Source organism: Salarias fasciatus, chromosome 15, assembly GCF_902148845.1.
Source record: "Salarias fasciatus chromosome 15, fSalaFa1.1, whole genome shotgun sequence".
Classification (NCBI taxonomy): domain Eukaryota; kingdom Metazoa; phylum Chordata; class Actinopteri; order Blenniiformes; family Blenniidae; genus Salarias; species Salarias fasciatus.
In genome coordinates, this window is record NC_043759.1 from 20,083,321 (window position 1) to 20,103,776 (window position 20,456).

Genomic DNA, 20,456 nt, shown 5'->3' on the forward strand with positions numbered 1-20,456 from the left:
GCTGTCCATTAGCGTGTGGACGGATTAAAATGCCATCACTGTCTCACAAGATTGGACTAAGTGGTGGAAAGACACACCAATGCAGTGACTACTGCAGTAAACAGACGGATGTGAGTGGCTCAGAGCGGCGGTTCCCAAACCTTTCTCCTCAAAGAGAGGCCGCAAACCCCCACGGTGCCTCCGTTCTTTCAGCATTAGAGTGAAGCCAAATAATGGAGGACGCACTCAGTCCCACAAACATTCAAACACAGCACTATACAATAGCCAGTTTTTCCGCATTTACTGTGGTTTTTCCAATATAAGCTAATCCAGTTTTGAAAAAGAAATTTTGGAGGTCCCGTTGCCATCTCTGGGGGGGTTTCCAGTGTGGCGCTGCACAGAAGGAGAATAACTCTTTTAGGCTCCGTTTACACCGCGTAGTGAGTGGAAAAGCGACTTTTTGGAAACCAGGACTGTTTTCATGGAAATGTCAGAAAAGACGGAACCAATATGGTTTTCATGTTGGGCCACTCGTGGGTGCTGTTGCTTATATTTGTAATGAAACCACACACACTTACACACACACACACACACACACACACACACATGCTGCAGACAGAAATATGTTATAAACACTAACCACAGCAACCACACAGATATTCTTCTGGACAAACAAACACTGTTGTCGTGTGAAGATGTAACAGAAGTTTTAGTTTTTAATTGAGAACGTTGTGGTCTTAGAAACATGCCTGTAATGCTACATGTTGACTTTATTTCCACTTGCCTGATTTATTAAAGCTCTGAGCTGAAGTGGTTTTTCCCTCTGCAAAATGAGATACACAGCAGTTTAATTGGAAAAAAAAATCCTCATGTCTACTGACAGTTTTAAATTAATATTAGGATTTTCTGAAATCATATAAAAATTGCCAGAAGACATTTACTTATATTGTATCTTCTGCTGTAGCGAGTCACTCCTTCTTCGACTCCTTCTTCTTCATTTTGATGTGAAATAAACTTTAGATTACATTTTTATTAAACCCTTCTGGCATGCAATTACAGCGCGTTGTGAAATTTACTCAGATATTTGTCAACAGGGACGAGAGGAACAGGAGGAGCCAGAGTTTCTAAGATTAGTTCCAAGATCTGCTGTCAGATCAAAATAAAAATCTGCTAAATTCAAATCACGAATCTGTCAATGCTGTGATCGGCCATCGGGTCAAATATTGATCTGAATTGAAGAAGAAGAACAAAAGTAAGAAAGGAAACAATGCACAAGCCACATGCTTTCTCTTTCAGAGTCGCAATACAACTCTATAGCATCAAGTGAATAATAGCCCCACTCTGCTTTGTTATTGATCTCACCCATTTCATTAAAACCCAACATTACATCCATGTACTTTACAAGGAAGGGAAATTAGCATTTCAAATGACTGATCATTAGTACAGCTCTCAGGACAACAACTTTACCGGCAAGAGAATGCACGCATAAATAAAGGGATGATTGAGAAATTCATTTCAGGAATGAAAGATGTGCCTCGTTACTTGAGATGTTTTGATACGTATTACTGTAAGTAATGGAGGCTGCGGCGCAGTTGGTTGAGTACGGTGGATTGAGCTCCCCATCAGCCTCGTCATTTGTACGGTAGTGGTTTAAATGGACGGGCGAATGTGGCGGATTATGCAAAGCAGCAAGTCAGGAATGTCAAACATGAGGCCCGTGGGCCAAAAATAGGCCCGCAAGAGAGTCTAATCGACCCTGCTAAACCACCAAGCAAATGGCACATAGATTTTTGAGAAAATTTGTTAAGAGTAGCAGACACAACACGACACTGAGACCTGAGCGGAGATAACTTTGGTGCTGCCATGAAACAAAGTTACCTCATTGCTTTCAAACTCGCTCCACAGCCGTGCTGTCAGTGTAAGATTAGTGAACACATGCATAATGCAGCAGCTATAGGAGGAGATGTTTTGACGTTTCACTGTTTTTCACTGGAAGATTTCATTAAAGTTGGCTTTATATTGAGATTGTAATCATTTTCATTAGTTATTGTTTGGTTTTACGGAAATATAGACGTATACTCTGCACCAAAAGAAAGAAAAACTTTATAGTTTTAAATTAAAGATTATTTTGACATTGTTTTTTCAGTTCGGCTCACTCAGGATGGAATTAGGCTGAACGTAGCAGTTGAGCTACAGTGTTTTTGACACTCTGGACTTATGCGATAAAATATGTTAAGTGAAATATCTTTATGCCAAATTAAAGCTATAAAACACAGGTTTTGTTTCAGACCATATTGAAGGGACAATATCTCTGGTTTGGGGTCTTTCTGGGTTTTTTCACCATGTAGCCACAGTGAGGGAATGGCGACGTCACATAGATGGATGACTGTAAATGTGCTATTGACACAAGTTTCCCGCATTACAAATCGAAATAATAATAAGGTAACACACACTAAAAGGTTGTGTGCTACCTTATTAAATTAACTTTCCCCCAAGTTGTGCTTGACACAGTATTGGTTTTTAAAGGAACAAAGCTGAAGGTAATGCCTTGAAAGTCAAATCGAGTGTCAGTTCTTTTTGCAGTTTTATTCCTCTACAATATCTTCAGTTATATGTGTGCTGTGTTGGATGCAGTGTAATTGTGCGCACAAACCTTTGGACCAGCCTTGTTTTAAGTGAGACGACCGTATAATCAATACCCCATCTACAGTGCTCAACTCCTCATTCCTTCAGAAATGGTGGGAAATGCTAACGCGCTTTTCTTTCTTTCCTCCGCAGCACCTCCGTCTGTCCGCATTATACACTCAGGGCATGCATGCAACGTTGAGGAGGAGAGGCACACGGAGCGGGTCTACACCATCAGAGAGGGGGAGACCCTGGAGCTCACCTGTCTGGTGACGGGCCACCCTCGACCACAGGTGAGAATTTAAGCACCGCGACGCAGAAAACCAGGACAAAGACTGATGTTTCAGCCCGTCTCGGCTTCCAAGTGGCACACCACGTACCTCTGCACTAAACCAGCTTAAAAGTTTAATCCTTTAATTATTGATGGTTTAGGTTGCACTGTGCAGCCTGCATGTTGATAATGAAAGCTGCCAAGTCTAATGAGAATGCGGAAACAGGACGGCGGAAACATCTGCCAAAACAAAAAGTAATGAGAGAGAAACAGGCCTCGGCGAGAGACTCCAGGTCATTTAGATGCACGAGAGAGTGTCAGCATCCGGTGGGAAGAAAAAAAAGAAAATGATTTTCTCACATGTGTTTATTGTCATGGTCTAATTAAAAAAAAATAAATCAGTTTTTGTTAAAAAGTAAAAAAAAAAAATGTTTTTGTTCTGCCTTTAAGATCCCCGTTTTCAGCATCCAAATCTTTAGTAATATTCAAATGAAGGTAATAAAAGCCTCATTTTCTAGTTGAGAGAAAACACACTCATTAAATCTTAGCAGGCATGTCAGTTATGCCACTCTTGGTCGATGGCCTGCCAGGATTTGCGCACACTAACCTTCTTAACCTTTTCCCGCGTGTTGATTTCAGTTTCCTTGATAGCGCACATGAAAATGAAATTCAGCACACTATTGCTGGGAAGCACTGAGCTCACATCCATTAATTAATATAATGCCCCCTTTGATCAATAGACAGACACCTTAGTTTGTACACTTGGCCTGCGCATGCCGAGGCAAAAGAGCACATTGATTTTTATATTTCAATTGAAAAGGTGAGGCCCCTTAAATTAGCGGGTTTCTGACACACCGTTCATCTCGTCCCGTCGTCTGGAGGGAACAACTTTGCAATCATCCTCTCCGTCTTTCCTCTTAATTAGGATTTTTTTTTTTTTGAAAAGCAGAGTGGAGTGAGAGGAGGCGGGGGGGTGAGAAGAGTGGGAGATCAAAAGCTCAGCATGGCGATGGCAGGAGAGGCAGGATCTCCTTTGAAACCGAGTCATTATGAGACTCACGCAGATCCCCTGGCACAGCCGGGCTCTCCGCCGTCTCCCCGGACTCCGGGATGTGTCAGCTCCGACACCCCCCTCCGGTCGTGGCGTCGTGGCGTGGCACCGGCGGGCAGCGCGTGCTCACGCTCAGGTTATCTGGGGTGGCAGTGGACCCTGTGGATTCGGAGATGTTACTAAAAAGGAAAAAAAAAAAAAAAAAACCCTCAAGGCCATTTGACCTCACGGGAAACAGACTGTCGAGGTAATTCAGCCATAACAGCTCCTCTTTTCACTGGAATTAAATATTAATCCTCACAATGCGTTTCAGATTTTTTTTTTCCTTTGCTCAAAAGTCCCAGATTTTAATTGACTCGAGTTTTCTTCTTCTTTTAAAGCGCATATGCGGAGGAAAAAGTAATCACTGTTTGCTAAGGTTGTAATTCGTTTTCAATTTGTCATCTCTTGATCATTAAGTTTACTTTTATTATCGTCGGATAACCAAAATTAATCAGGCTTTTTGATTTTTTTTTTCCATTCCGCATAATAGCTGGGTATTTGTTTTCCACATTTTCAATGGAACTACCGAAGCAGGATTTGTGTCCTGCAGATGTGACAGTTTATCTTGCTTTGTTTTGGTGTTTATCTTTTTTCAGTATGAATCTCAGCCAAAACATGTTGCTCTCTCACACACACACACACACAAACACAAACACAACCAGTTTCAGGGCTTCGTGACCCCCTCCCCACCCAATAAAAAAGAAATACAAAAAAAAAAAAAGAACAATAGATTAGTTTCTGTGAAATTGCACCGCTACACAACTAGTCTTTTTTACTGCAGTCATTGAAACATTTAAATGAGAAAGCAGGCATACATGGGGACACCTTCACCCAAAAATGTTGACACCGCGTCGTGTTCTTACAGATATGTGTTTCAGACAATCGTCTGTTCGTATACATTGCCACAAACATAAAAACCACACAGTCCAGGGACAGCTTTGTCTTTACATCCCGGCTCACCAGGGGAAAAATGTCCGACCTGCATGTGTCTTCTTGACACATTTTACTTGTTAAAATTATGCACAGCAGCCCAAAAATACACCAGTCGTGCACACATCCTGACTCCAACAATAACTCCTCATCTGCATGTGGAAGCACTGTTCTGAGAACAATGTTGAACGAGCATCTTTGGAACAAGTGTTTTATTCAGAATGATTATACTTATGTTTCGTCCATAATTTCTCGTAAAAATACTGTATGTGCCATTTGGACGAACTTGCTCCTCATCTTTTTCTTATAGCAGTCTGACCCTCAGTAAGGAAATCTGTTTATTTTAATTATTTGATTTAAGTTCATTGATAACATCATTCCTTCATTTTTAACCTGCAATGAGAATCTTATTGAGCTGTAAGGATCTGCCACTTTAAAGCTTGACATTGCTCAGTCTCAGCCACTATTGGCAAGGCAGTAGTAAATCTCTGAGGGCGTGTGATTATCAGATCAGGTTCCACTTTCTCCCTTCACATAAACAAACACACAAACCTGGGAATTGGGTTTATTCCAGTATCTGTATCGATCTATGCTCCGTCCATCTGTTATTCCGCTTTATTCAATTCAGGGTCACGAGGTGCTGGAGCCAATCCCAGCCGACGACGGACAAATCCGTTTTACATCCCAGGTAGTTTGCGAGTCCATCACAGGGCAAAGCACAAAGAGACTCACAGACTCTCAAGTTTTCATCTCATGGGCAAGTTAATGGCAAACGCACGATTGTTGGACCGTTGGAGGAAAGAAGGCAGTCCGGAGGTCCATGCTATCAGGGTTGGGAAATAGAAAGAGACATGATTCTACATATTCAGGTACCAAACACACATCTCTACGATGACATGATGGTGTGTGTCCTAGAACTCTGTGATTGTACCTTGTATGATGGACTGAATATATGATTCGAGGGGGATTTTGTGAAATATCTTCACTCCGTTTTGAGATGGTTCAGCTTCATTATTCAGTGGTACACCGTTCGGTCGATTGATGGTGTAACTCCCGTCTCTTGGGGACAGACCTTCCCCTTGAGTTCCAGCCAAAAGTATCAGTGAGGACAAGTGAGTAGTACATTGACATTGATAGGTCAGACAAGCCCCCACAGGCCATACCCCGATCAATTCATGGGAGAATAGTTTCCCCTGTCTGCATCCTTTTTAGAAAAGCCTCCGTAAAGTAACTTAAACCGCTCTCACCATCTGGCCGCAGTATCACAGGGGGCCAAGTCGGACTACTTGATCACTGTAAACGGCTTCAATTAGTTCTGCATTAGCAAATCGCAAAATTGCTTTTTTCCCCTCATCATTGTCCAGATTTCAGTCTCTTTCTCCGACTTTGAGCGCTGCTCGCTCCTGGGATAATACTCAGATCGAACGGGGTGTCATGCCAAGTGTGGCGCCACAAAGGACCAACCGCCGAGTAAATGGGGCCACGGTTGGCAATTTCTCTCCGGTTTAATTCTTTGCATGTCCATCAATATGCACACTTCTTAAATTACACAGACGTCCCCTCAGGCCTTCCCACTGATGGGAGTCTTTGGATCGTGTCCAACCAGGCAGCAGCCTCCTCACAGTGGGCCTCTCTGTCAGCCCTGTGCCATCCGCCCACCTACCTCAGAGGAAAAACACAAGCTTTCTAATAATACACACACATGCACGCACGCACACACACACACACACACACACACACACAGCAGTAACATTTCTCTTCCTTCCCATTTAATTGTCAAATAAATATATGTCGCTGTCAGTCACTGGCAGACCATGTAATACTGTAATACTGCGTGTGCTTTTCCCCCCGCTGCCTCCCGGGTTTGGCATTTCAAGGTGCAGGGAGAAGAATTCCGCTCGCATCTGGCAGGATTAGAGGCCAATTAGGTGAACTTGCCATAGATGCATCATGCGGGGGTTGTCAATTATTGAGAGGACTTATTCATTCCAGACTGGATAACAACACGCGCCATATACGTTTTGAAAAGAGCAGACTGAACTGTGATGAATCAGGTTTCCATGCACTGTGCACGCACGCTGTTTTCAAATTCCAAATGATGTAATTTTTGAATATGAAATAATTCATCATTTCGAAAATATTGCGTGATTAACACGTTTAGACCTGCTCAATTGATTTTCAGTTCTAATTTTATATTCAGATACAAAAAATTTAAGACAAAATGACAAAAAAATAACAATCGCATTGAATTCTTATGTTGATTTTGTTTTTTTCAAAAAAGGACACAATATCTCCTTATATAGTGTAACTGGTTCATTTTCTGACCGTTGTTTGATTCTGTTTTCTAAAAACTAGTTAACAAACTCAGATTCCGTCAACAACAGTAATCACTAAAGGTGTTCGATTCATGCCTGAAAACAAGATTAATGTTCTGCAGCTCCTTTACGATTGTATTTGAACACAACGGTGCTTTGACTTGAGCGCTTAAAGGCACAGAGTTGTTCTCTCCACTCAGTTCACCTCACCTTTCATTTAGTATTTAGCACTGAACATGGGCTTTTCCCAAGTGGTTGATTTGAATGCAAGAAGAAGATGAAAAAAAAACACTAATTAACACCTGACTCAAGGAAAAGGCTTTTTTTTTTGTACACAGCTACCCCTCTTGGAACAATACAACCCCCTGTAGTTCACTGGTAACCTTTAGCAGGAACACACTCGACGCCCAGTAACACACATTTATCCACATTTCATATACATAATTGTTAATGTCTCACACACAATAGATGCTGTTTAAGGGTATTTTCATGTAAACATAACGTCTTCCCTTTACGGTAGTTTCTCTTCCCCCATGGGTAACATTCTTTACATAGAACTGCCTCAGGTTCTTTGAATATATTATGAGTATTTTCCAACATGAAACATGTGGTAAGGTGAGAAATGAACATATTGATGAGATAACTGTGAAAATAACTCACAAATGAAGGCTCACAGCATACTAGACCAGTTTGATCTGCTCTCCAGGGGTTTTAATAAATGTTTTCATCACTGTTTTCCTCAACATGTTATAGATTTAGCTGTGAACGTAATTGTTGACGAGCAATTATAGGATACGTGAATCAATACCAAACCAATAGATATTCATCCCACAGCAAGCTACGATCCATAAGCACTTTCCGTTTGTCTTCATCACGCTGCTACTTCAGTTGAACCCTCATACATGCAGCTTCATCTGTTGATATTTTCATGGCCACTGTTCTCCACCGTCGTTCATCGTCTTTGATGCGGCGAGCAGACATCAAAGAGCCCCGGTGATGGAGCCATCTGCCCCCGTCTCCTCCGCCCTGGCCTCCATCCATTCTGTCCACACTACTTTGCTAGAGTACCAGGCTCCAGCATTGCAAACACCTTTTTTTTAATTTTTTGCTGTATTTTATTTATTTATTTTTTTGTTTGTTTGCTTCAAATATTGGCTTGCCAGATTGGGCTCACAGCGCCGTGGGTCAGCGGCTACAAACACGCCGACCTCGGGCTCTGGGATGTCCACCTTCATCCAGAGCGGCAGGAGTTTGTGATCCATTTTGGATGCTCCCATGACAGCTTGCCTGCAGTGCCGGTGTCTTTAACAGATGGTGCTTATTGACTTTTTTTTTGAAGGTTTTTAATTCTCAATGGGACCTTCCTGGCTAAAGAAAGGTTAAATAAATAGATTTAAAAAAAAATAAGCTGCAGTATCTGAACAGCAGCATTAAGCAAATAACTTGTGATAGGTTTTAATTTTCTTTGCGTGTTTCCTTCGGACATCAAAGCTTCAACACTCATGATCGTCCACTTTTTATGAAAGGCGGTGTTTTCTAATAAAGGCCCGCAGACCATGTGCACTCTCAATTTGTGTTCGGGACCTCCCGTTGCTCCTTCTGATGCCTTGATTGTCATGCTCAGCCACACTTGTCTGCACCGTGGCTTTAGCACAGACCAGCACCAGTGCCTAGAAGAAAATATGTGAGCAATTAGAAACCAGTCTGTTATTGGGGGAGAAAAAAAAAAAAAAAGAACGTCACAGCAGGCATAACTGGAGACTCACCGCAGACGCGTGCTCCGGCATATGATCTCTGCATAACAACAGACACTGGGCGCATTTTAATTAGCTCTCGCCGTGACATCGCAGCATGTGTGGTCTCAAACACTGCTGGGATTTTCACTGGGTTACTAATCTAGCCCAGCTTCTGTATCCATGAAAGCAAATGTTGATCTTTCTTTTGGGATGCCTGCTTTTAGAAGGAACGGCTTTTTTCCTGCGTGTTCACTCTATATTTCCCTGTGGAGCCAAGTGTCTTTATGCTGTTTAAAAAAATAAATAAATAACATGTAAAATGTAGACTTTTTTAAAAACATTGCCTTGTAGCAGATGAAGAGCTTATTCCATTTACATGTCATGCTAATAACATACGCTTGTATCACGAGGCACCGAGAGGAATAATGTTTTCCTGCCATAAAACAGCTACAAGCAGTTTGACTTATTTCCCAGTGTATGCTTGCAGGTATCTCATGAGTTACAGTGTACATACATCAAGGAAGCACCTGAAATAGACAACCCCCTCTTCAAAAAAATAAAAAAAAAAAAAAAACACCAGAAGAAGAAGCCTTGGCTAGGCAGTCAGGACTCAAATCCACCAGCTATTCTCAGATGGAGAGTATTTGCATTGCACCGAGAGGAGTGAAGAGGGTCAAACTGCTCTCACCAGGCATACTTCAGGACTACCCCCCCCTGGGCAGAGGTGCTCAGATGTAAAAAAAAAAAAAGAAGAAAAAAAAATAGTCACAGGAGTGGAGGAGTGAAAGTAGCCTCGGGGCGCGGGGAGCGCTGAGAGCTCGCCAATAATGTAAGTGTTGCTGCCCCGGTGAACAAACAGGGGCCCTCTGCTTTTGAAAATATAAAGAGGTATTTGAATACCCGCTTCTTAGCGTCACTCTAACAATGCACTTATTGATAGTGCGTTTTCCTAAAACTCAAAGCTCTTCGCACAAAAGGCAAACTAAATGACTGGGGGTATAAGCGGGGAGAATATTGAATTGTGCTGAGGTCACCAGAAGCCAGCTCGCTTTGTATCTGCATGAGGGAATCCAGAGCACTGTAGGAGGGTGACACACAAAGCGGAAACTTTGCTCCATTTAATTTATGCTTATAACTTATTTAACTTTATGGCTTGTTTTGCTGAACTCATGATGCCCCTGGCTGTTATAATGGGGCCCCAGATTTTTGAACAGCGGGGCTTTACCGTCAATCAGCTGCTGACTTTGGGCTTTTTGGTGGAGTGCTCGTTCTCTTTCTCTCTCGGGGTTTCTCGTTGGTTTTGAACAGAGTGAGTGAAGCCTTTTCTTAATTTTTTAATGGTAATATATCCACTTTGAGACTGTATACAGTGAGTGGACACAAGCAGCGTGATGTTAGTGTTGTTCCAATTTTGCTAATTTGTCTCAGGAACCCCTCGAGCCCGGCAGAGAAATTGAAACTCCTCTGATGAACTTCATCATCTGCAGCGCGTGAATTCCTCTCTGTGTCATTTTCTACCCCCGAGCTGTAAATACGCCTCGGCAACAGTGTCCTACAGTCGCATTAGAGTTATCCACACTTTTACTTTCTTTTCCAGGTCTATTGAGAAAATGATCAAACTCCAAGCTGTCATAACCTTGAGCTGTAATGGCCGTGGTTAAAACCCCACAGCGACAGCTGCACAGCTGCAATCTCTGTGATGGCACCCAATCCCCATCTCTGCATGCAACGATATCCCTGTTCCATCTGATGCTATCTCTGCAAAATGGGATGTTATCTGTGCCCGGGATGATGCTATCACCATGTGGTGTGGATATATTGGATCCTAATTCATAGCTTCCCACTGCCTCGGCAGAGATATGTGTGGCTCCGTGGCTTACTTAGGATGAGGGAGTGAATGGAGTCTTATGCCGGGTAGATCCGGCCGTGTGGCCCCCGGGCCAGACTTGTCACAGTACCTGTTCATGCTGTACGCTTTAATGAGGACAGGAGAGGGAGATGATGGAGAGTCAATTACAACCTCATGTTGGAGAGTAGCACTGTTTCACCTTTCATTACATCCCAGTGCCACGGGCTAACTGGGGCTCATCAGTTAGAGGAAGGGGCTCCTGCTGTGAAGGCCAGGCTGAGGTCGGCTGTGTGGAACCGGAGTGAGGAGGGAAGTTTGAGGAAGACTTCTACTCATCACATCGACACTTTGGACGATGGTTTTGCTCTGAAGATCTTCAGAACTTTTTCTGCCTTAATACAAGATTTGCATCGATACATTAAAATACCTCATTGATCTCCATTTTGACAGGTTGGAGATTTCACCTTTAACAGAAGTGAAGACTGTAAAAGAGCTGCTAGTGTTGTGACGCTGCGGCACACTTTAACTCAGTGTTAATCTGCTGCACAGTCACAATGCGCCTGGGGAAATGTTTTGACTCGTCTCCTCGTTAAACCTTCCCATTATTAGACAGGCCTTTGGTTTTTACATGTTTTTTAGATGCATGTGATCATAATTTGGAAGACCTCTGCTTCCTCGTCAGCCGCCGCTTATTGGTCTGACTAATGAGTTTAGAGACATGCTCATTTTCTTGTTTTGCTCGGAGTTAAATGGAACACTCAATACTTCATCTGTTTACTTTCGTGCATGAACTTCGGGTCTTCGGGAGATCGCTAAAGATGAGCTTAGCATATTGCAGTTCAGTGTGAACACCATAAATTGATGAAGAAGCTTAGATTAGATCTTTGCCTCCTAGTTATGGTTTTATTGGCGAAAGTGCTGGAAAAGGTCACTGCTCAACTCAATATATCATGTCTGCTTAATACGTATACAAATCTAAGTTCAACGACACGTTTATGAGACAGTTTATGGGCCAGCCACTGGCCTAGTTATTTTCACTCCTTCTTTTATCACTTCTTATTACTTGCAAGAATGAACACTGTTAGTATTGTCAATTACACATAGGATTTAAAATATACAGAAGTGTCCTCAAATGAAGAGCGTAGCCCAACACTTAATGCTCAGATTACCTAAAGTTTTTTTGGTTTTGCAATACTCCACACTGGGTGGCCCGTCAGCTCATCATGTTGTTTTGATGTGTGTTCCAGTGACAAATCCACAGTTTAACTTAATCAACATGGTAACCAGGCCCCGTTAAGTCCTCTGGTGATCATAGTGAGTGGTGTTGGCTGTGATGGTAAGATCGGGATCAGTAGAATTGGTTCATTTGTCATTTTTTGGGAGAAATACTGAATCAGCCAATTGTTTTAATTCAAAGCCTCCTTGGAGATCAAAAGTCATCATCTCTTTTTATCCAGTAATCAGCTCCTCCAATTAAAAATACAAAGGAGAGTCACTTCATGGTAATTCATGAAAAAAAAATCTGGAGTGAAAAATGAGAAAGAAAAGCAGTCCAGACTGTATTTATTTATTTTTTTTATGCTTCTCTTTTTTGTTATTGTTGTTCATGTAGTAGACTGTCCCTGCAGCGTAGTAGGTTTATAACATACCTAACTTTTTCTCGACAAAGTTCTTGATTTCCTTCCTGAAGTGTTTTCTGTGCACCGTGGAGCAGAAGTTCATCTCTTGAGACGAAACGCTGACGGAAAGTCATGCCTCCTGTTTTTTTTTTTTTTTTTTTCTTCTCGACAGATCCGATGGACAAAGACAGCCGGCAGCGTGTCGGACCGCTTCCAGGACTCCAGCGTGTTCAACGAGACGTTGCACATCTCAAAGATCCTGAGGACCCAGGGAGGTCGATACTACTGCAAGGCTGAGAACGGCCTGGGCTCTCCGGCCATCAAGTCCATCAGGGTGGACGTCTACTGTAAGTCCTATACAGAGTAAACTCACAAAGAGATATTTGAAATCGCAAACTGCAAGGATAAATATCAACTAAACACATGGTGGGTGGCAGAACAAGCATTTGAACTTAAGTGGTAACTCTAAAAGTGTCTGCAGGAGGCAGGAAGGAAAGAAATAGCGATCAAACGCAGCTTCCCAGAGTTAAAGTTTTTGAGATATTTCTTAAAAAGTCATCCGAGTGTGGTAGATTAGAAATGTGGGGCCATCACAGCCAGAGTTACACAGCGAAATAGTGGCCATAGTGTCACTTTTCCTCCGTTTTAATACTCTTCCAGTCCAGAATCCAGACATCCGTGACCATGAAAAAGGTTTCCATTCTCTGATTATGCAACGGAGTCAGCTGTTAGCTGTGAGATAAAGTGCACTGCAGTGAACCTGCCAGCACACTTATCTCCAAACACACAGATCAACATATATACACACATCACAAGTTTACTGTTTCAGTAGTTTAAACTCCCTGCAGGGACATCAGCAAATGCAGTATGTGCATATTTGCATTCACCCTAATTAGATTTAAGGAAACAAAAGTTAAAGCCAACAACAGCTGGAACACAGATGTGCTTTTATGAAACCTATCGCTTAAAATAGCAGTGACCCTTGTTTCTGCTTCACATGAAAAGTACTTATTTGCTTGCAAAGAGGCCCCTTTAGCGTTCCTGAGAATGGTAATTACACTAAAACACTTTTATTATCCTGACACAGTCATCGACTGTAAGAGCAGCCTCTCTATTTTTAAAGTATCTGTTCGACAAACAGGGAATGTTCATTAGCATCCGTCAAAGAAAATGGTGATTTACTCTTATTGCCTTTATTGATCGTCCATTGATTGTCCTGTTTCACCTCGTGAGTGGTTGAAGATGCCCAAGAGTTGGTTGTTTTGCCTCAAACATCGTCCGCCTCATGCGGCTGTTTGTCCACGAGTTTATATCCAATAATAAAATAATGCGTTGGAGTGCGGTAAGTGCAGCTCTTCAGTCTTCTGCAGCTTCAACAAATTCTATAGAGATGCATTTGAAATGGCATGCTTAGAGTCTGTGAAAGAGCTCTAAGCTGCCTGCTTAATTTTTCACCACAGCTTCTTTCTCAGTGCTCAATCTCCGCTCGCTTTTTTAATGCCAAGCTACCAGGGGGGAAAAAAAAAAAGAAAAAATCTTTGAAATAATGACCACCTCACTGCTCTTATTTGTTGCCAAACACAATTTTTAGTCACAGAGAGAAGTGAGAGATACTGGAGGAAATATTTTTTGCAGTAAATACGATCCCGGTGTCTTGTATGTGATGGATTTCCGAGCGATGAAACGCCGGTGTCTCTATATTAGACGGTAGTTAGGATTTATACTCCCACGCTCTCCTCTGGAGATTGAGACCAGTGTTTTGAGCCGCAGTGTTTTTAGTACAAATGTTTGTATTGACAGGAAACCTTTTGTTCAAGGCAACCTCGTAATTGGCGCAGAGTATCTCTGTTTTTGTGTTGTGATTTGGCTCCGCTCCGGTCTGGGTCTCGCTGAGTGGGAGACGGCACCAGGAGCTGAGAGGAGCAGCTGTACGCTGGATGCATAGGTGCAGCAATTACCCAAAAAGCATCTGCCTAATACAACCGGAATGCAATCAATATCCCTACCTGAAAACCTAAAAGTACAGTTTGATGATGCTGGTATTGATCGAGGATCCACTGACAGTCATTCACAGTCCTCAGCTTTGTGCATCACTTCTGCTTCTCAGGGACACTCTGATATTTCTGAGAAGTTGGTGTTGTTGCAGCATTCAGCCTCAAGGGGCAACGGTGTGCTTTACTGCAGCTTTGTGCCCTGTTTGACTCTCTTTTTGTGTTTTATCATCAGAAGAACATCTTTGTAAAACCTATGTTACTGTATGAAGCTGAGAAAAACAAGGAAAATACAAACAGTATTTTGTCTGCATATTCAGTGTTCTCACTTTGTAGACCAATACATACAAACGTAGGATCGCTGGCTGTTCAGCGCCACTGGCTAAACGCCTCTCAGGTCCATTTTTAGTGAACTGATTGTGACCCACACAAAGCTCCAGAGCAGATAGCCATCAGTAAAACTGCTTTTAATGCATGTGAGTCCCTTACTGTAGTGATGAGTTCCACATTACCCAAATAGTCTCAGCGATACTCTCCACTGAGCTGACTCAGGTTGATGCCCGTGTTTCTGCTCTGGAGGCCCAAAACTGCAAAGAGCGCAGCACTTTAATGGAAGAAGCACATTTCTGCCCACATATGCATGACCGGACAACTTTTATTTGAATGAATGTGGCACTATCTTGTAATCCAGTGTACAATTTCCCCTTTTATACGCCCGTAAACCCCTCCTCTCTCGTTCCCCTTTCTCATGTCTGTCTCACAAATACAAAAGACATTGTTAACAGGCCTGCTTTTTCTTCCCCTGCCTTTTCTTTTTGCCTTTTATGTCTCTGTCTCTTTATGTCTCTTACTCGCTCCATGTGTGAGCCTCATTCTCGCGCCTGTTTATTTGGACTGACACTGGCGGAGGCTGTGGAATTGAAACTTGTTTAGAGAGCCTCTGGTAGGCTTTAGTGGTGCAGGAGGTCGGGGCTGAATGCGTCTCAGCAGCTGACAGTCGGAACCTTGTTCTCTCTGTGCACCATTTCACCTTGGCTGCACTAAAGAGCTGGAGGAGCAGCCGACGTGGAAACGAAGCCAGATAGCACACAGGAGACAGAACACGGGCGTAATCCGAAAGCGTGGCTCCTCCACGAGCTCCACCAGACGCCACTCTGAGCTTCAAGCTCCTGCGCTGTAGAGGCGAGCTATTATTTGTGTTTTTTTAAGAAAGAATTCAGTTTTTGGTGCACTGCATGTTTTCAGTTAGGCTGCAGATGTTCAAGAAAAGTGTATTATTGTCAGTTTCTCTGTGATAAACGAGAGACCTGTCCAGGTTGTAGCTCAGGCTGTTCACACATCCACCCGCAAGCACAGGATGAATCAAAAACTCAACATGTTTGGTCTTGATGTATCGATATTTCTGCATTAATCTTCACATCTTCACATCACACCTTCAGAAGCCATGATCTTTACTGTCAGATGCTTTTATCATTTGCTCAGTTTGCACTGATGTACATCCGTTGTTAGATTTCCACCCATATTTAATACCACTGATTTAACGTAACAATGTAATAGATCACAGTTAAATCACTCCTCGCAGCCCAGCACACATCTGAACCATGAGCAAACTGCAGTTCATCCTTAATAGCATGAAATAAAACATAATTTGCACTATGTCACTCTAAATATAGATGCAGATTTGCAATGTATACATAAAAACAGTTTTTTTTTCTCACATGAACATTTCAAACAGCCATCCTTGTGATGTTTTTTTTTTTTTTTTTTTTTTTGCATTTGGCCTTGTAACATACTAAGTGTATACTTCACATTGTGTTCTCTTGCACACATCATGCCTACAGAGCAGCATTGCCGCTGTCCCCCGAGGCTGAATTTAATTGATGGGCCTTGGCAGTACATGCTATTTTTAGTGGTTTGCAGCTACGTTTTTTAATTAGTATTGAAATTGGTGTTTTGGTGCTGGACCTCCCATCAGCAACACCTTAAGTTATGTTCATGCTTGATGTTTGTGGCTTTGAAATGTATCTTGCATGTCGATGTTCATACGTGTGTGATTGCACTAGAAAAACAGGACTTGAAGGGAAAGTCGTCTCCGTGCACAGCTCCAGCATGTTTTAAATTAAGAGGCTTCAAAACCTGAATGATATTTCCATAGCTGCTTCCTTTTAACACACTCCTTTATTTGCTCCTGCCATCTCCAATCGGGAGGACTTTGATTGCAATTTTCGAAACATCTACAAGAAATCTCATTCTGGGGTTATTTTTGGTTATTAGATCAGCGAGCGCATTTCTTGAGCTTCTCTCTGTCTTCATGATGCCAACAACCTCGGCCGGTCTGATGCTGCTTCAGATAAATGAGAGGAAACTGGAAGTGTACTTGGGGAGCACAAACCCCAGGCAAGGCAAATAGCGCGCTCTTTCACAATATGCAAATGAGCTGTACTGGAGCTTGATATATTTTCCAAACTTCATGAACAATGTAGGAATACACTTTGGGGCTGAAATCTTGAGGACTGAAGGATTGAGATTTCTGCTCTTTCATGTCCTCCACAGTTGTAGCAGGTATGTAGGAGCACGGCCAACACAAGGCGAGCTTAATGTGAGGACAGCTAATCTTCACTTTCTAGCTCCAGCCACAGATTGTAGTTATTTTCCACCTTGTCCCTCTCCCTTTATAGGCAGTAAATAGGAAAGAATAAGTCTCCCCTTGGCACTATCATGGCGTTTTATTATCCTTGTATGTCTTGTCTGGTGTTGCTCATGTTCCCGATTCTGTTTTGTCTTCACTCCTTGTACATATTTCTACACATAGTTGTCAATTTTGCATGAAAAAATACACCACTATCAATTATTACACTGAAATATGATCTTTGAAAAAAACTGTGACAATGAGTTGTGTTTAAAAGAAGGAAGAAAAAAAAAGAAGAGCACAGAAAAACCCTCCTCAGAAACCCATGAGACAGTTTTTGATCTTGGATTCACGGCAGATGTTTTTCTCGCTGGTTTTGATGTTTTGGTCCAACAAAAGATGTTCACGGCTAAATATGTTGTTATGACAGTAAATGTGAATCGTTGTGGGTTTTTTCCACGTTTTCATCGTGTGTTTGAAGTTACATGGTGAATCTAAATTGCACCTGTACAGAGTGTACCCTGCCTTCATCTATAGCCACCTGGGATCGACTGCAGCTCTCTGCAGCACCGAGGGTCTGATCTACTGACGGTACAAACCCACTGACTTCACACTGCATGCACACTCGAATGTGGACGTTGATCTGACACCGAGGACTGTTGCGTTTGCGACAGACGATCTGTCGTGTTCCTTTTTCTTTCTTCAGTCAAATCCATCTACATTTGCTGCAGCGCTCTGATATGTTTGAGATCTTCCTCCATTTCAGTTTGTGCTTGTTGTGGCTCAGTGTGCTGTCCAATTACTGCATGCAAACAGTCTCAGATAAATTCCCATAATTTTGTTATGTTAACATTAAATGAAGACAAGACAAATGAACCACTGTTGAGAAGTCAAGCTAGAGAACCAGGCCAACAGAGAGCAAAACTTTTTTTTTTCTTTTGAGTTGTCCGTGAACAGCTGACAAACTCAGGAACGGATAATTAATGGTAATAACTGACCTCTGCAGCCCTCAGGAGCCGACATTAGCTCCATAGCCGGCTCAAAGCTAACGTATTTACAAAGCTCAGAAGTCCATCTAAGCACATTTTATACCTGCTGACACCTCAGTTGTGTTTGTCCACACTCCGGTCTACGGGGAAGGTCCTCTGCAAAGTTAATAAAGAACCTTGCCCAACTCCTACACTGATCGATTTTCAGCTTAAGACGCTCACTTCTTTTTTCCTACAGGGAAGTCATCTCAGTGTTCTCATTTAATTTCAGCTGCATTAATTTTGCTGCAGCATCTAATGTTTCATTGAGTGACTGATGGAGGGGGGCTTAGGAGTTCTGCAGGGGAAGCTTATTGCAGGCTCAGAGAGTTCATTGACCATCGCCAGCACAATATATCTGAAAGAGGTTTGGCCGGAAGGTGAGTTGAGGGAAATGTCCATTGAAGTGAGTAACCAGAAAATCAACAAACAGTTGGGAAGTTTTGCTGTCGTACTCATTCTTCTTCACAGGCGAATGTAAAAGAAAAAAATGCAGTTTTCATTCAGTCACTTGTGACGGTAATTGTACATTTATTTATCGCTGTTTCCTGTCATTTTTTTTACATCAAACATTTAATGTATTCAGATTATTTTATCCTAGAAATAATTACCATTTTAATCAGCACTGAGCTCAATCATTATTTGCACTCTAGCTCTTGCTGATAAACAATAAATTCCAGTTGGTTTTAGTGGTTCTCAAAACATAGAGGATGTGAAATTTACTTGGAGAGCGTAAACTGAATACAATATTTTGAGCTTATGGTCAAATGGAGATTTGATTAAAACAGCTTTAAAAGATTGAATACAAATTAAATACAATGAGTGCGGAGAAAGAAAAAACAAAACACATCCGCTCAAGATCGTGTATTTTCTGTACCGTTACAAGAGAAGAAGAAGAAGCTCTTTATCCATCTCCTAATATTGGGAGATGATCCACATGCTGCTCGGCCGGGGCCTGTGTGTGTCCGTGGCTGTGAAACAGCTGGATTCAGGTGCTGCGTATGCTGTGAAAGAACAACCCAGCAGACTGTGTGTATCATTTCACTGGAGCGTCCACACACACACACACACGCCTCCCTTCTCCCTGATATTTCTCACTGCATTCCTTCAAAGGGATTAGAATAAGACAATAGCCTGTTTTCTCTGTGTTATCTGTGAAAGGACTTACGCAGCCCGTACTCCACGCTGCTGGTGCACAAGCCAGGGAATTTTAATGAGGCAACTGTGTGTGTGTGTGTGTGTGTGTGTGTGTGTGTGTGTGTGTATTTGTGTGCATTTGTCAGCACACGGGCTGCAGTCTAAGACTTTTTTCTTTCTTTTTTTTTTTGGCAACGGCAGTGTTCGTCTAGATTTGGGACGTGTGAATGTGTGTGTCCATTTCTTTGTGCGCTCATGCGTGTGAGAGGAAGCAAAAATAGAGGCTGCCCATTGGGTTCAAGCACATGCTTATGCATGAACACACTCCCCACCAGTGAGGTCCTGACTCACACAAACATGTCAAAGGCTTAACTTGTCTTGGCATACGCCTCCTCGGCTGTGCGGCGGCGTGCGGGGCGAGGCCGACTCGGAGGAAGTGTGTCCGCTTTATGTTTGCCTTGCCTCGGCGGAGTTCATGAAGGAGCTCAGCGACCAAACAGCGACTGATGGTGTTTGTTTTGCGGACGTGCCGGCTTTATTTTATCCAGTTGGTCAGTAAAAACTGGCCCTTCTAATCTAATCGTGTGTCCACCTGCTGGCACAGACTGTCCAAAAGGATGCCCGTTTAGAACGAGCGAAGGAAGGATGGCGTGTGAATTGATTGAGTGATTGATTGAATTGATTAGGCTTAATGACATTTATTAAGCATTTGTATCGGTACTCTTACCTTATGTTTTGTGTAGATTGCAACACGCTACTTTATTCTGTGCATCTTATATGCAGCAAATTGAAGCATTACTCTCACATTCACAGTATTTAAAGGGAAGAACTTCTGTACATGGAGGCTGATGGTGGAAGGAGTCCAGCATGTTCGTCACAGGGACGTGAAAAGCTTGTTTTTTTGGTGCAGTGGTGCTTTGATGGCCAAGTAATTTGCTGCTGCAGTTCTATTGGATGTTATCTACAGCTAGCCCGACAAGCTTTGCCGGCAGAGTACGAGACCCTAATTTCTTGTTTACCCTTCTTCTCATGTTCAGGTCGACACCGACCCATTTTATTTTTCAAATGCATGAAAGTGTTACATAGATTTTTGTGTTGCATCAAGACCTGAGCGTCTTTGTCAGGAACTTCTTTTTAAAGAAAATAAAATCTAAAAAAAGGCCGTCTCTGGTTGCATTATTTTAACAACCACCATTTGTGAGCCCCGCTCACTCTGTTACACACAATTGCAGATTTTCACGATCAAAGATATTG

General features: G+C 42.4%; 1 protein-coding gene across 4 annotated transcripts in view; it reads left to right on the plus strand.

Annotated features, from left to right (window-relative positions):
• Positions 1 to 20,456, plus strand: part of LOC115401948 (MAM domain-containing glycosylphosphatidylinositol anchor protein 2) — a 183,010-nt gene that overhangs the window by 58,408 nt on the left and 104,146 nt on the right. For all 4 annotated transcript variants that reach the window (XM_030110342.1, XM_030110344.1, XM_030110343.1 and 1 more), the window contains exons 2-3: positions 2,758 to 2,897; positions 12,590 to 12,764. In XM_030110342.1, the coding sequence (XP_029966202.1) occupies positions 2,758 to 2,897; positions 12,590 to 12,764 (315 nt within the window). The remainder of the gene's footprint in view (positions 1 to 2,757; positions 2,898 to 12,589; positions 12,765 to 20,456) is intronic.